Source organism: Schistocerca piceifrons, chromosome 5 (assembly GCF_021461385.2).
Source record: "Schistocerca piceifrons isolate TAMUIC-IGC-003096 chromosome 5, iqSchPice1.1, whole genome shotgun sequence".
Taxonomy (NCBI): Eukaryota; Metazoa; Arthropoda; class Insecta; order Orthoptera; family Acrididae; genus Schistocerca; species Schistocerca piceifrons.
Genome location: NC_060142.1, coordinates 306,913,604 through 306,930,804, shown reverse-complemented (window position 1 = coordinate 306,930,804; position 17,201 = coordinate 306,913,604). Strand labels below are relative to the sequence as shown.

The following is a 17,201-nucleotide window of genomic DNA, read 5'->3' as shown; positions in this document are numbered from 1 at the left end:
TGCATTACAGTCAAGATACTGTAGCTGCAGGTTCTTTGACCAAATCTTTTGTCCATCCAATGTTTTCATCCCTGGTGAGTAATTGTATTACAGATTTTGAGGCATCTCAAGCTCAAATAGCAAACACAACTAACTGGCCTGTCTGACACTCACAGGCCAACCCATTAACAAACTACTTATAATTTTGATCTAATTTTTAATGTTCCCAGCAACTCTGTTAATGAAGTTGACAGTCTACAATATAATCTGTGGGTTTGGCTTTCAGGTTCTTGTTTGTTTTTAACTAATAAAATACTCTGGAGAAAAATGATCTTAAAAACTAAAATGCAGGTTGACATAATTTATTTCAGCTTTTTATGGAATTCCTGGCCTCATCATCATCACGTTCAGTTCCTGGGATTAGGCTAACTGCCTATTCTGTCTTAAAATGTTATTGTTGATCTCATCTCACTTTGTGTCTACCAGGGTTTCTTCTTTCTCACAGACCATATCCTAAAAGTTGTTTTTCTTCTGGCATTCAGCTTACATGCTCTTACCATTTATTTCTAAATTTCTCTATTGTGTTTTTTATCTCCTCAACGTTCAATTCTTCTCTAATTTGTTAATTCCTGATCCACTCTTGGCATGTACACCTTTTCACTGCTCTTAGAAATCTTATTTCAGGTGCCTATTTTGTTTAAGATAGATAATTTCCTTGCCACAAAATAAAGTAAAAATCAATTTGTAAAAATTACTTGTAAATATGCTCTCTTGACCTATCCAATATCATATATACAACTGTACAATACTATGATTGCCTGGATCAATAAAATACAATACAATACAATACAATGCATATCAGCAAAACAGCTCTGTGCACATACATGGAACAAGAAACAGCAATAACATCCATGTATCCTATGCCAGGACATCAACCTATCAGAAAAGTGTTCTTCATAGAGGTACACAATTATATAATCACGTTCCCAACAACATCTAATTATTAAAGGAAGACTGTTCAAAAAAAAGCTTAGGTCATTTCTGATGGATCAAGGCTTCTACTCTGTAAATGAATTACTCGCCAATTGAAACGGAATCTTGTAATGTAAAATTTCAAATGTAATGTGTGACAGATCACACTAGTTGTATGTATGGTATTGCATTAACATAGTCATTTGTATTTACATCAACCTTGTAATAAATTATATCATTGTATATCATTATGTGTGTGAAAACCTTCTCTGTATTCTTTATTGACTTGTCCTATAGCTGTACAAGATGTTGCAGGACCAAAATTAAATAAATAAATAAAATAATTATGTTCGTTACTTATTTGATTTGCTAAATAATTAATGCTATTAACTTCTTAATTTTTCTGTTACTGACAACAATTTTTGATCTGACTGGCTCAACTCCTTTAAATGCCATTATCTTCATTTTATTAACTGAGATTTTCATATTGTATTCTTTGCCCAGATTTTTTTAATACCAAGTGCAATAAACTCTAAAAATGACAGGTGTTTGTGGTTCCATCTTAATATGATGTTGATGTATACAGGGTGAAGCAAAATTACCGCTTTCGGGTTTGCTGCAATACTCCTCACATGCTACTGATAAAAAAAATGTCTCTCAGAAATTTTTTACTTCCAGCGAGTACATCTGACAGAAAAAAAGATGTTAAACTGGAAATGTATGGTAACTACCTCTGTCAGGAAACATTAGTTGTTCTGTACATTTGGTGCAGTGGATAGTGTTTTGGGTTAGCATGCAGGAGGTCGAGGGTGGGACACATTTTTTTTTTAGTTGGTAATTTCAGTCTCACATTTCATACAGTAATATACACCATTTCTTAGGTCACAAGTATCCTAAATTTACAACATTTTGTAATGCTGAACATAACAAATACATGGTTAGACAAATAAGAAAGAGACCTGTCATAGGACATAATAACTACAAAAACAATATCAGTTTTGAGATGCTTAAATGATAACAAAGTACAATAACACAACATGTGCTTGTCATTTATACTACATGTAATACGACTCAGACGTCGCACATTAGCTACCAGTGACAATAATAATATCCGTATTAATGATCGCATGATCTTCACAACAGAATATGTTGTCCTCAGAACAACATATGCTCAAACCAACCTCCCAGCACATCCAAACATTGCACAAGCCACTGGATCATACAGCTCTGGACCCTTCACAGCAAAGCTGTGTCCACAGTAGCAAGACAAGCATGAACACGCACTACCAGTTCTTCCACATTTGTCGGCAGAGTAGATTACATGTGCTCCTTCAGGTGTCCCCACAGGAAGAAATCCAGGAGATTTAGGTCAGGTGAACGCGGTGGCCATACAACTGGACCTCCACATCTGACCCATTTCCCTGGAAGTGTTCTGTCCAAATACTGATGCACATTAATTCCAGAGTGTGGAGATGCACCATCACGTTGGAACCGTATCCTCTGCCGAACATGTAGTGGAATATCTTCCAGCACATCTGGCACATAGTTTGAGACCAATGAATGATACTTTCATGTAGTCAAGCAGTCAGGCGACATGTAGCGGCCCAGACACCTGTCGCCCAATATTCAGACCCAGACGTTTATACCAAAGCGAACTTGATATCTACGGTCCCAGGTGACGTGCCGGTTAACATCACACCAATAGTGTGCATTGTGCATCTTGAAGACACCCTCACAAGTGAATGTTGCTTCATCCGACCATATTTTGGTGTTCACAAAGTCATCGTTTGCTTCTTGTTGTTATTGTTGGAACCATTCACAGAATTCCATCCACTGACAGTGATCTGCAGGATGCAGGTGTTGCATGAAAGCATAATGATAGGGGTGCAGCACATGCTCGTGCAGCACGTTAATGACCGTGCATTGCGAGACATGCAGCTGCTTTGCTACGTGTACTTCATTGAGGTTCTTGGTGTATGATCTCCAGAATAGCTTGCTCAATAGCTGGAGTACAGTGAGTCCATGGACGACCTCTGTCAAGTGATGGTGGAAGGAGAGAACCTGACTCCCAAAGGTGCAGCTCCAGACAACAAAACACATTTTTATCTGGATGGCATTGACGAGGATCTGTAGCAGCATATTCACGAGTGCCAGTGCCAGCCCAGTTATCAGATGCACCAAGGACCAGAAGCATATCCACATATTCATCGTTTCTGTGTGCCATATGAATGCCACACTGGTTTAGAGGTTTACAATGAGAAAATTTGATACGTATACTCATGTACATTGGAGTCTGTCATGTGCGCATTTCTCTGCTTGCAATTAGTCCCTGTCTGGTGGACAGCACTTACAGTATAAACACACCATCAGTCCTGCGCACTGTTCCATCTGATGCGCATTACCCCTCTGACAGGTATTGTTCTGCAAGACTCATCCCAACATCACTAATTGAGAAATGTTTGGTTTTGAATTGCACTTTTTCACTTATGGAACCAGACATGATGTTTCCACAATCCCATCTATAGAATAATAATAATAATAATAATAATAATGCATTGAGATACGTACTACACAGCATGCGGTTACCAGACTCAGTGTTGAAAGGCATAATTAGTGGTACCATGCTGATAACACATACAAATAGTAACCAAGTCCTACTGGTAACATAAGGCCCTAATGAAATGTAATGGACCTGAACGACGCAAGAATAATAGTAGTAATCTATGGGACCACTGGAGGAGGGTACAAAGAAAACAGGTTTCATGTCTTGTAGATGAAGTGGCGTGAATAAATTCACTCACATGACGTGGAAAGATCTTCTTTCAAAGCTGACCAATCTTCCATTTCTAAGATTGTAGTATGTAAGCGCAAATGTTTTCTAGAGGACCAGCTGTAATCGCTGTTGACAATTAAGATGCCAGATACCGTACCACCTGGACTACCTTTATCAAATAATAACCATCGACCTCCTACATGCTAACCCAAAACTCTATCCACTGCACCAGCTGTGCAGCACAACTAATACTTACTAACAGAGGTAGTTACCATACATTTGGTTACAGCGTTGCCAGATTGCCACTCTTTAACATCCTTTTTCTGCCGGATGTACCCACCAGCCAAAATTTTGTGACAGTCATTTTTTTTTTTATTGTTGGTGTAAGAGGAGTCGTGCAGCGAAGCCGGAGTGCACGAATTTTGCTTCACCCTGTATATCAAATAATGTCGGTAATAACCTGCACCAATGTTTGACCATTGACTCACACATAACATACCTGAAATTCTTGCACCTGTTTGAATAATTTTTTTAGTGCTTTTGTATTTATCTTTCAGAACCATTGTGATGTGTTTAAGATAACCTTGTTTCTCTAGTTTACTCCATGATATTTACTTTTTTACATGATCAAAGGCTATCACAATATTTCGAAGGACATATGTGTTTCAATATTAAATCATGCCTTTTCTCTATTAACTTTTTTTATTAATAAACACACTTTCTGTGAATGACCTTACCTTCCTGAAGCCATGCTCATCTACCAAAATGAGTGTTTCCTCATGGTCTGTTGTCTCTTGGCACTCATTCTAGACAATATCCATCAAACTTATCTCTCTGTAATTAGCACAGTTATTCTGTTTTCCATTTCAAAAAATGGGGATGACAACAGTACTATTCCTTGTACTTGGTATTTGTCCATTTTTTTCAGCACAAATTTAACAGATGGAGCATTCTTAAATTTAGTAAGGTACAATCATGTTTCTATTTTTTTTTTTCACTGTGGTTCATTAAGTATTTCGTATATCAAAAGGTAATCTATGTAAGGATTGCCTACCACTTTATCTACTGATAACTCCTGCCTTTTACTATACTATAACCACCTGTAATATGCTGAGTTGCAGATAGGCACAACAAAAAGACTGTCACAATATAAGCTTTCGGCCAATAAGGCCTTTGTCAAAAATAGATGACACACATGCACGCACACGTGCACACACACACACACACACACACACACACACACACACACACACACACACACACACAGATGACTGCAGCTTCTGGCCGCTGAAGCCATACTCAGCTGCTAGAGGCTGCAATGATGTGTGTGTGTGTGTGTGTGTGGGGGGGGGGGGGGGGGGGGGGGGGGTTATCGTCTATTTTTGACAAAGGCCTTATTGACTGAAAGTTTCAATTGTGACAGTCTTTTTGTTGTGCCTATCTGCGACCCAGCATCTCCACTATATGGTGAGTAGCAACTTTCCTTCACATAATATTGTTACAGTCCATCCTGAATTTTCCATTGTTTGATAACCATTGTAATGTCATTCCCAATCTTCTTCTAATATTGGGTTTGTATCAGCTGTACCCTTCTCAATTTATTAACATGTTTCATTGCATTACAAACTATTCTTTGCTTAGCACGTTGGGCATCCTTGATATTATTAATAAATTTATACTCTGCTTGGTCTTTAAATTTCTTACAGCTGTTTTTACAATGTTTCTCTTTGAATTATATTTATCTATTTTGCTTTCAGTTGTTGTCTGTAGAGATACATTGTTCAACTTCTTTTTCTTCTCAGTGGATGTTATTTCATTATTTGATATCTTCTTCCTTAGTTTATGCTTTTTACCAAATGCCTCAAGAGCAGCATTGTGGATGCAACTGCTAATACTTTCCCATTTTTTGTTAATATCATCACTAGTAATTTAATGTTTTAAGGTCTTAACCTATTGCGAGCCACATAATAATAATTCCTTGATTCTGTATTAGGAACACATTACACATTTCTTTTCCGTCTTAGTTTTATGAATCAATGTAACGCCATGTAACTAATAAACTGATTTTTTAAACTAACATGAAGTGATCTGAAATTATATCACTGCTGTAAAACACCCCAATGACATCACACAGCTACATAAATTCCATTTCTTCTTCTAATATTTAGGCTGTATATCATTCAGTCATCATCAGAGTGAGCTGAAAGATCGTAGTTCCAGCAGTTTTTCTGTCCTTTTAAACTCACAGACAACAGCACTGTGCATGTATCCACAGATACACAAGTACCAAATATGTTGATTTGCTGCAAAGAAATACAATAATGCATGATTTATATATGTGGCTGTGTGGTCATTCCACGCTGGAATGTCAATGTATCACTGTGATTGGCACTGTGGTGAAGTCTTTGTAAGTTTATTACAGGAAGCACCAGATTCCATGACTAACCCAAACTGAAACCACTATTTCTATTAATTAAATTTGCCAACAAGTGAATTTCAATTGCCTCTTTTACCACTGAGTTCCACATCTGTACACCACAGAGAGACCAGCATCAATGCAGTGCTCTGGCACAGACAATTTATTGGACTGTAAGAGCCATGTGTACCTCCAATGTTCTGTACATTTTTCATGTACTATAAAAATCATCTGTCCAATATATGAAAGACCACATTTGCAAGAAATCTTATAAGCTTCAGCCTTCTGCAGCATTAAATCATCTCTAATGGAATCCAGAAGTGCTGCTGTCTTTGGTGGAGGACAAAAAACCACTGTTACTTTGCACTTGCTCAGTATCCATCCTATTTTTGATGACAAGCTTCCTTCTTATGGCATGAAAGCCATGGATTTAAATCTTTCTGTGTTTGCATTCATTAAGGCAACCTTTGGTTTCATTTATAGCACATTATGTATCTGTTATAATAATGTGTGCTCTGTGAACCAAAGACCTGAGAACACTCATTGTCTGGGAAGAATGGTGGCAGCTATTTGCATGTAAATATAAATATAAATGAATTGGGTGTCCTAAAGTGCCATAATTTTTTTTTGTAAAACCAAAACATCTAAAAATGGAAGGCATACCACCTTTTCAATTTACATTATAAACAGGATTTTTCCATGGATGGCATTAGAGGGTGTAAAAATACTTGTAATTTGTCTTCAACATTGGGCCACATTACCTACAAGTCATCAACATGTCTCCAAAATACTGTGGGCAGATACCAGCAACTTTTCCTCAAAGTTGTTTCCATAATAAACTTACAAAGATGTCAGTGCAGTGACATTTGCAGTGATACATCAGCATTCCAGCATTCTCTAGTGTATGTGTCTCTATGACAGCATGCACAATGGCTCAGTCTCCAAATTTAAAAGTATGGAGTGAGTGCTGGAGTGTCAGTCTTTCAGTTCACTCTGAAGATGCTGTTTATTTGATATCTAGATTCCGATCGCTGTGCGACCATCTTCAGTGTTAAGGAACATGTGAAGAACCAGTTACAATAAGGTGACACACATAGCTTATTAAACACACTGTTGCATAAGTGTTAACTATAAGTTAGTCGTAAGATATATATGTAAGTAAATCTAAGTTAAAACATTAAAAACATTTTATATGCATATTGTCACACCTGAACTATTCATGTCAGAAGCCGAGTTCATGCTGAGGCTGCTGTTTACAATTACAAGACAGCTGGCTTCAGCAGACAGCATACCAAACTACATTTATGATGGACTGCCATCATATATTAACTTTATTTTATTTTCACAGTCTGTATCTTTTAACTTTTTATTTATTATTTTATGCTTTTATGTTTTCCTTTGTTATTTCATCCCAGTTACCCCGTGTGGGTGGGAGGTGGGCAGGGGGCTGGCAGCAGTACAATTAAGCTCCTCTTCACCCAGTAGAACTGAACACTAAGGAAGTGTATGTACATATGTACTATGAATTTAAAATTATTTGAAAAGATGACTCTAATGGGAGAAATATAAATAACAAAAAGCTGTCTTCATGAATTGTTTAGAAGCAGTGATAGAAGTGAGGACAGATAGAACAGCTAAAAACACTTAAGTAACACTTGAAGAACACTAAACACTTGGAAAACACAACAGAAGATTCATTAACCAATACAAAAAGAAGCACTTAGCACTTTCATTAAAACAGGAAAAGGACCTGCCCAGAGACAGTAGACTGTAGATGGAAGAAAGGGTGGGCATGGAAGGAGATAGGAGAGTGGTGGTAATCAATACTGAGGACAGGTAAGAGGTCCTGATGAGACAGGGGTGGCTGTGGGGGACAGGAAGAGCAGCATAACTGGTACTGGGATCTATAGATTGGGAGAGGAAAAGGGGGTAGGGGATGTTGGGTGACATCGAAGGGGAAAAGGAGAAGGTATAGTATGGGATGAGGAGGAGGAGGGAGTCCTTGGGGTGTGATAGGGTATAGTGGATTCAGAGTTGGTAGGACAGGTATATGTTGGGCCAGAGTTCATGGTTCGGGATAGAGAGACAGTTGAAATTTCTTTGGGAGAAGATGTGGAGGGTGTGCAGGTGAACGGTTGGTGGGATGCAGGAGAACACTAGGACTGCAAAGAAGAGGGGACACAGTAGGATTGTTGGGTGTTGGGATCAAGTTTACAGATGGTGTAGGTTATTCAGAGGTGTTCAGTGCGACTGAGGAGAGGAGAGAATTTGATGAATAGGTAAAGGATCCTTGTGGGGGGAAGGCAAGCTGGTGCAGAAAGTGAGGTGGAGAGTGGAGAGCTTGGCATTGGAGGATCCGGAGAGAATTACAGAAGTTGAGGGGGGGGGGGGGGGCAGATACCCATGCAACATTTGCATAGCAAAGGATGGGGCAGATCAGGCATTTGTATGAGTGAAGGACTAAGGAGGGGTGTAGTCCTCATGTTCACCCAATACCTTTTAGAAACTAATGTACATAAGACAAATAAGGTGGCTGTAACTAAAAGCAGTAACTAATGTTTTAGAGTTGTTCATGGTGGTAACTGTGTGAATTAGCTAGTGATGTTAGTTACTGCTGCACATTTTAAAACTGAACATAATTTAAAAAATACAAAACACCTTTTTTTATCAACACATTGCTAAAAACTAAGTACAGGTAAAGAAATTGGAACAGACAAGACTGGTGTTAAAAGTCCTCGTACCATCGGAAGTATGTCGAAAGGTAAGGAATCTTTCTGCTTAAAATGTCCTCTCTTATGAGTTTTGTATACAAATCTACTAAAATTTACACAGTTTGGTGTTAAAACTAATAACACAACATTGTGGGAAATACATTACATTTGTCTCCATAAGCTTTATACTCATATGCCATCTAGGATGAGTGTGATCATAACTAGGTAATTATTGATATGAGTGTCTGTTGGGATTGGTGCATAGTAGCAATCCCAATGATTATTAAACATTTCCCAAAACAGGGAGCTTCTTGTGGCCCTCTGCTCATTAAGCAGTGTTACACAAGATGATGCTTGATGGCAGACAGTTACAAACTCTTCCATTGTTTATTACAGCCATCTTACTTGTTTTATGTATATTAGTTTTTAAAAAAGCATAAAATGATAAAACTTATGAATCATGAAGTTAAAACAAAGTTAGTACATGTTGCCAATGCATTGTACATGTAAAGAGCGTACTGTAGATTAGTATGATGAACACTGAAGCCAGCTGTCTTGTAGTTATTAACAGTGTCCTCAGTGTGATCTCTACCTCTGCCATGAATATTCCAGTTGGGACTACATGCTTATACAAGTGTTTTTAACATTTAACTTTCATTTACTGGTATATATTTTATGACTGACACAATTAAAGCTTATCAACTGTAAATTTTAATAAGGCATGCACATTGCCTTATTATAACTGGTACTTCACATATTTTTAGCACCAAAGATGGCACCACACAGAGACTAGATATGAAATAAACAGCACTGCTGTACTATTTACTATTTCAAATGAATACAGTTGCTGGACACAACTGTTTCCCTGTGGAATCAAACCTCTCAGATTATTGATGTTGTGAAATGAATTACATTTTCTCAAATTTTGTTAATATGCTGTTCTCCAATAGCGTCCATTAAATCTGATCCTGTAATGTTCCCTATTTTTGCATTTAGGTCCCCACTTATGACAACATGATCTATTTTGTCATAATCATGCAGCTCTCTCTGGCATTGAATGGTGATTTGGCTGACCATTATTGCGGCAAAAATATACAAAATGAATTAATAGAACTCATGGCATCACACGTTATGTCTACAATCGTATCCCGCATAAAGGGTTCAAAGTATTATGCAATCATAGCTGACTGTACTCCAGATATAAGCCACAAAGAACAACTTTCGATAACTTTAAGATGCGCCGACATAACAGAGGATGGCGTAAGTATAAAAGAACATTTCATCTCATTTTTGCAAATAGATGATACAACCGGTGAAGGCCTCACAGAAAGCATTTTAAAAACATTGAGTGATCTTGACCTTAACATTAATGACTGCAGAGTACAGGGCTACGATAACGGCGCGAACATGAAGGGGAAAAATAAAGGCGTCCAGAACAGAATTAAGAAGTTAAATCCACTAGCTTTTTTTATGCCATGTGGATGCCATAGTTATAATTTGGTATTGTGTGATGCGGCAAAATCATCAGTAAAATCCGTGACACTGTTCGGAATGTTATAAGAAATGTTTAATCTATTTGCTGGATCGGTAAATAAATGGAAAATTTTGACCGACCATTTGAAGATATACACTCTGAAAAATGTAAGTGACACACGCTGGGAAGCTCGAATTGATAGCGTCAAAGCGGTTCGTTATCAATTATGCGAAATGCATGACGCTTTGGTTTCCTTGGCCGATGCTACTGAACAAAGCGATGCTGCGGTGTCACACGAAGCGACAACACTAGGAGGACAATTAAAAGACTTAAGCTTCATTGTTTCTCTTGTGACATGGTATGATGTTCTGTTTCAAATTAACGTTGTGAGTAAAGCAAGTCAGTCACCCACAATCAACTTCGTCGAGTTTATGGGAATCCTTGACAAATGTTGCTCTTATTTGGAAACATATAGACAAACAGGTTTCGAACAAGCTATTGTAACAGCAACTGAACTGGCTTCGGATCTTGATACGCAGCCATTATTTAAACCACAAATGCGATTAAGACGTATTAAACGCAGGTCGGGTGAAGAGGCTGTTGATGATCAAATAACTGACCCAAAAAAGAAGTTTAAAGTAGAGTTTTTCTGCGACGTGGAGTTTCTTGTTTGACATTAAAAAAAAATCAAAATAAAGAAGAACTAATACAATGCTGTTCTAAATTACAAGAAAAGTTAGTTGTCAACATGAAGTCAGATATTGATGGAAATTTGCTGTGCGACGAAATTTTAGGCCTGCAACACTATCTCGAAGACAGCCAGGCAACGCCTATTGAAGCCTTAAACTTCATAAAAAAGCATAATCTTCAAGAGTTATATCCCAACATCTGGATAACGTTACGTATTTTGCTAACAATACCAGTGACTGTCGCAAGCGGCGAACGCAGTTTTTCCAAACTGAAGTTGATAAAAACGTACTTGCGGTCTACAATGTCTCAAACAAGACTAACCAGTTTGGCCTCACTGTCCATTGAAAATGAAGTTGCAGAAAACCTGGACTTTGCTAATCTGATCAGAGACTTTGCCGACAGAAAAGCGAGAAAAGCAAAATTTTAGTCGTTTATAATTGTTTTTCATTAGGCGTAATATGTTTTGTGTTCAGATGACTGACAGAAAATATAGGTTTATGGCTTACAGTTATATTAAATTCAATAAAAATATGGTACCCTATTCAAAATTAGTGTTTTTTCGTTATACATATTACCTCCTATATATAAAAATCAATTGTTGTGAGTTAGTCTCACCAAAACAAAGAAATGGCTTGACCAATTTGAATAATTTTTGTTTTGTTTTGTTCGCTTTAGTACAGGGGTGCTTCAGAAAAGAAAAGAAATATTTGGGATATACGAGCCTGTTTCAACCACATTTTATGCATCTTTTCTTTGTTTGGAACACGCAAAAACAATTTTCTGGAGTAGTTGTAGATGTACAGTGCAGTACTACGCAATATTTTTAGACAATTTCCCAAAACGTGAATGTCCAAACAATATATCACTGCTATACTGACTGTTACGGCAGCGACAGCAGCATGCTGGACTGACGTCACAGGCTACACAAGACTCACATGGAGCGTCTTAGCGGGCTTTCAGATTATTTGGATTTCGTTTCCATTTAAAAAATAAAATACTCAAATTTACGATGGAAAAAACCATGTTATGATCATAAGATGACGCCATTAACCACTTAAGACGATTTCTAGAAAACAGTCAAATACCGTGTTGCAAAGCACTGCCAGGTTCGCTATTTACACGATAAGGGGCGCCAACTGGACGACTCGCCCGGGGCACCTGGATGGCTAAGGCCGGCCCTGTTTATAACGTCTCCAAATTTTATACGAAAATTACCCAAAGGAATGTAACTATGCCAGACACCTTTGCATAATACATTGATAAAGATACAAAGATCACAATGTGTAATTAGTATAAATAGCAGTGAAACAAGGGCACCACTCTCTTTTGCTGTGCTCTTTTCTGTTTGCTCTCAGTCTCTTGCATTGTGCTTGTCCCTCTTGGTTCATGTTACGCAATTAATTCTGCGGAGTTGATGAAGGGGTCATAGGAGATCTTTCTTGGACTGTTACTTGTTTGCAACTGGAATTGTTATTAGTAACCAGAATACCATCTGCGTGCATTTCAATTCGCGCGTGTCACGTAGAGGACATTTTGTTTCAAATATTAGGCATAAAATGTTTTGCTCTGTGGAATAGTGTAAGTTGACTTTTATTTCTTTAAAATATACTACAGTATAACCTCGTTAGCGCGAACTCGCATAAGACGAACTCGCGGTTAACGCGAAAAAAATATTGGTCCCACCATGAATACATTAGTTCTTATGGTATGTTTTATTGGTTAACACGAACTTCGGTTAAGGTGAATTACGAACTCTGTTTCAGTTCCTAGCGTAATTAAATCTCACTCTAACACAAACTTCCGACCTTACTTAGAGTATTCTAAAGCGTAATTTTTTCCGAAATGAATGTAGGAAATTTAGCTACAAAGCTAATTATACTTATTGTTGACTCGTTTTTAAAGTATTGTAGGTCGGTAGCCGCGATTATCACCTCAACATTCAGCGTATGCTGTACATTGTACGACATTCAATAATGTGTGCAGCAGCATTTAGCAATGTACTCAGTGCCAGATTTGACAGGTGTTCTGTTAGTCGTAGCCGTATCGAGTTGGAATACTGAATAAAAACTACAGTTACAACCGGTAGCGTAGCACGCGAAAATGGCAAATAGGAAACAGACAGCTCTAAATGTACAGTTAAAGCTTAAGATTCTAGATGAAGTGGACCGTGGTACCAAGAAAACAGCAATTGCAGAGCAGTCTGGAATACCTAAATCTACTTCATCTATGATTATTAAGAATCGAGAAAAAATTATTAATGCTGTGGCATCAGGTTTTGGAAACAAATCTAAACGACTTCGTACCGCCAAGTATGAAGACATCGAGACGTTACTGCAAGAATGGTTTAATCATATGCGTGCATCTAACATACCTTTGACTGGCCCTATGATTCAGTCAAAAGCAAATGATATTGCTAATGATATGGGAATCGAAGACTTCCGTTGTTCTGCTTATTGGTTGTATCGGTTCCAAAAGAAACATTCAATTTCATCTGTACAAATTTATGGTGAAGCAAATAAAGTTGGTGAAGAAAGTGCGAACAGCTGGTTGCATGAATTCAACAGAGTGAGGGAAAAGTATGCCTCGTGTGATGTGTTGAACATGGATGAAACTGGATTTTTCTACAATCTTTTACCAAATCACATCCTGAGGATAAAAGGTGATAAGTGTCACCGTGGAGCACGAAGCAAACAACGTGTGACTGTTGTACTGTGCTGTAATGCTGACGGCAGTGAGAAGTTTCGTCCCTGGGTTATCGGTAAATCCGAGAAACCACGTTGTTTTAAAAACATAAATATGGACACTTCACCTTGCATCTACTCTCACCACAAGAAAGCTTGGATCGATGGCACATCATTTCGCAAGTGGCTTCTTCGTTTCAACAGTCGAATGGTTCCTCAAAATAGACATGTTCTTCTTATATTGGACAGATGTACTGCCAATAACATTCATGATCTGAACCTATCCAACGCCACAAGCAGCCTTCAGCCTTTTGATCAAGGCATAATCTCTCTCATAAAGAGAGATTATCGTGAGCGACTTGTAAGAGCTGCAATTCGTGCTGCTGAAAACAATAGAGCAACCCCAAACAGGAATCTGCTTGACACAATAAAGGCCATCGCAGCAGCCTGAAACTCATTGTCGCCACTATCATATAGGGAAGTGCTTTAACAGAGCTTGGAGACATACCAACACTGAAGATGTCCACGAGTTAGAAGATGCCACTTCACCTGATGAATGGACAGTTCTGCAGGACGTTGCGAACCCGGGGATTAGTATCGAAGAATTCATTAGTATAGACGACGATGTTACCGTATGTGCTTCTGTGGAATCGGATGTACCAACAGCTGAGAACGAGGTGCAAGAAGGGCCATCAGAAGAAAATGAATAGGAAGAGAATAGAGATACCATTCCACCTACCCGTCAGGAGATGTTTATAGCCTCGGACTGTTTAGAACGGTTCGCTTCAAGATCCGACGTCACTGCCGGGTTTAAGGACGCTATCATTACAACCGGTTGTGAAATTACAAAATATTACCGTTCCCATGAACGTCAGCGAACCATGACCGAATTTGTTCCAAGAAAGTAACGTCCATAATTTGTGAGTATTGGAATTTTACAATCACTTTATAGTGTTATAAGTCTACAATAACATGATTGATAGTGTAGTGTATTACACATTAGGTACTGCTGTACATGTATACTTATTAAAATCTGTGTTTTTCACTTAACACGCACTTTTTAACAGGAACTCCTGATTTTTCGGTCCCTTCGGATTCGTGTTAACGAAGTTTTACTGTATTAAAGTTTAACTATATTTCATTTACAAACCTGTCCTTCCTTTACGGATTCACAGTTTTGTGCGTTTACTTCAGTACGGAAGCATTTCTTTTCGTTACTACAGTTTGCGTGCGCCATTTTATGCGCCACAGTCTTTTGTTTGTAAAATAGGCCCTACGATAGAACCTGCAATCATGTTAATATTACAAAGCTTGATATCCAGTTTAATACTTCGCAAGAAAAGGCATTTATTAAATTTACGGTCAGTAACAAATTTTACCAAAAGATTTGCTCTCCGAGCTAAAATTGTGGGGCTTTGCTACTTTCAGAAGAAATTACATTAATTTGCGTAAAAGTTCAATATTAAGTCTGTCATTTAATGAAAGAGGTCCCAGTTTCTTTTAATGTTGTCGCCATTGGTTTTCACTTTAATATAAAAATATTTCACAACCCGAAATTTCCTTATATAAATTGCAAGTAAAATAATTACATCTCAGTTAACGGGCGGTGATGTAAAAGTAGCTGTTTTGCGGTATCTTTAAAACTCTATTTCGGTGCTCGCTTTTGTCTCGATTTTGTGGGCGAAGAAAACGACATGTATTTAAACACGTCACCATTTTGTTTGAACTTAATATTTTTCAATTATCCTACGTAAGCCGATAGAAATTATATGGAAAATGACTTATACAAAATTATTTCGTTACAGGTCCAATAGCAGGGCTTCGGGAATTCCCGACGATGACCAAAGGATCTTTCCACCTTCTGCAGCGGCTACAGCAAACTTTTGATATGGACACAAAAATGATTTCATGATGATGAAAGTGAAAGGATAAAACTATATCAACAGACTTAGCATTCCTTTTTATTTTACTTGATAAAAGATCACGAAAATTTCCTATTTTTTGTGCGTTTAAAGAGTGCAAGGGGAATTTCACTGTCAAGCGGAAAGGAGAGAGCAGATAAATGGAAAGTGTGCACTGAGTGACCGTACGAATGGGAGACCTACCCTATGTCGTGATAGAAGAAATGAAAGTCGATGTGGAAGACTTAGGGGATCTAGTATTGCAGTCACAGTTTAAAAGAACTTCAGAAGACGTGCGATCACATAAGGCTGAAGGGATAGAAAAACATTAGGGAAAGGGCAACCAAATGCCTGTTCAATTTGATGTGTAGAATCTTAGAGTCTGGAGACATATCAGACTTTCGGAGAAATATCCTCCACACAATGCCGAAGAAAGCGAGAGGGGGTAAGTGCAAACCTCATCGCACAATCAGCAAAACAGCTCACGCATCCAAGTTGCTGACAAGAACTTTATGTAGAAGAATGTAAAATTAATTTGAAGATCCGTCAGATGAGGAACAATTTGGCTTTAGGAAAGATGAGGGTGCCAGAGAGGCAGTCCTGAGGTTTCGCTTGATAATGGAAGCAAGACGCGCTCATAGCATCTGTCGATCAATAAGAAGCGTTCGACAATGTGAAATGGCCCAAGATGTTCGAAATTCTCATTAGAATGGAAGACCAACAGCGGAGTTCTTTGATTGAAAAAAGTGTAAGATGCACTCTTCCGCCCATACAGTTCAATCTAAGGTATGAAAAGTCTTCCCGAGTGCAGAGGGCACCTAGTCTTCGAACTGGAAACTACAACAACAACAGAATACTTTGAATATTGCTTCCGACCTCATTTCAGTTAATTAAAAGCTCTTAATGAGTTTGACTGGCACTTGGCCCCTGTGAACTCTTCCTTCACCTGATCAACCGTATCTGATAAAGGTAAAAAAACGAGCGTAAAGATGTACTTTTATCACTCAAAGAACACGTTATCGACTTTTTGCTGTTCTTTTAAAGAGGTTTTCTACGCGTGAGAACGGTTAATATGGTGTAAGAGATTACGACAGATTCCGCTGTAGCAAACATTCGTCAACAGCCACTTCACGGAAGACTTCTTATGACCTCATTTCATTTAATTAAAAGCTCTTCATAAGCTTAAAGGCACTTGGCACGCAGTGAACTTTTCTTTCACATGATCTACATTATCTGATAACGGGAAACGAGCTTAAAAGTGTACATCTGTTATTCAGAGAAAGCATTATCGATATTTCGCTGCCTTTTAAAGAGGTTTCCTACGCGTGGGAACGGTTAATGTGGTGTGAGAGATCAAAACGGATTCGGTTGTAGAAAACCCCATTTGTCAACAACCACTTTACGGAAGACTGAAACACTGCGAGTACGACTAGCAATCCACTGTCAAGTGCGCTCACCGAAACGCAGAAGGTACGAGTAGAACCCTAGTTTATGTGCTTTTGTATCGTGAAGAAACATTGTAACATTGTTACATTCGGAAGCAATACTTTAGGATCTTTTAGTTGTACTTTTACTTGCATTTGTATTAATATTTGATACACAAA

General features: G+C 38.1%; 2 protein-coding genes across 2 annotated transcripts in view; both read left to right on the top strand.

The window, feature by feature from the left end:
- LOC124798960 (lysosomal acid glucosylceramidase-like) overlaps positions 1–9,209 on the top strand; it is a 129,181-nt gene extending 119,972 nt beyond the window's left edge. The window contains exon 10 of the mRNA XM_047262494.1: positions 9,155–9,209. Within this exon, the coding sequence (XP_047118450.1) occupies positions 9,155–9,209 (55 nt within the window). The remainder of the gene's footprint in view (positions 1–9,154) is intronic.
- Positions 9,210–9,865: 656 nt separating this feature from the next.
- On the top strand, positions 9,866–11,442 carry LOC124798959. The gene is given in 4 exon segments (XM_047262493.1): positions 9,866–9,934; positions 10,439–10,974; positions 10,976–11,003; positions 11,005–11,442. Coding segments are annotated over 4 exon segments (1,071 nt in total).
- Positions 11,443–17,201: the final 5,759 nt, after the last annotated feature.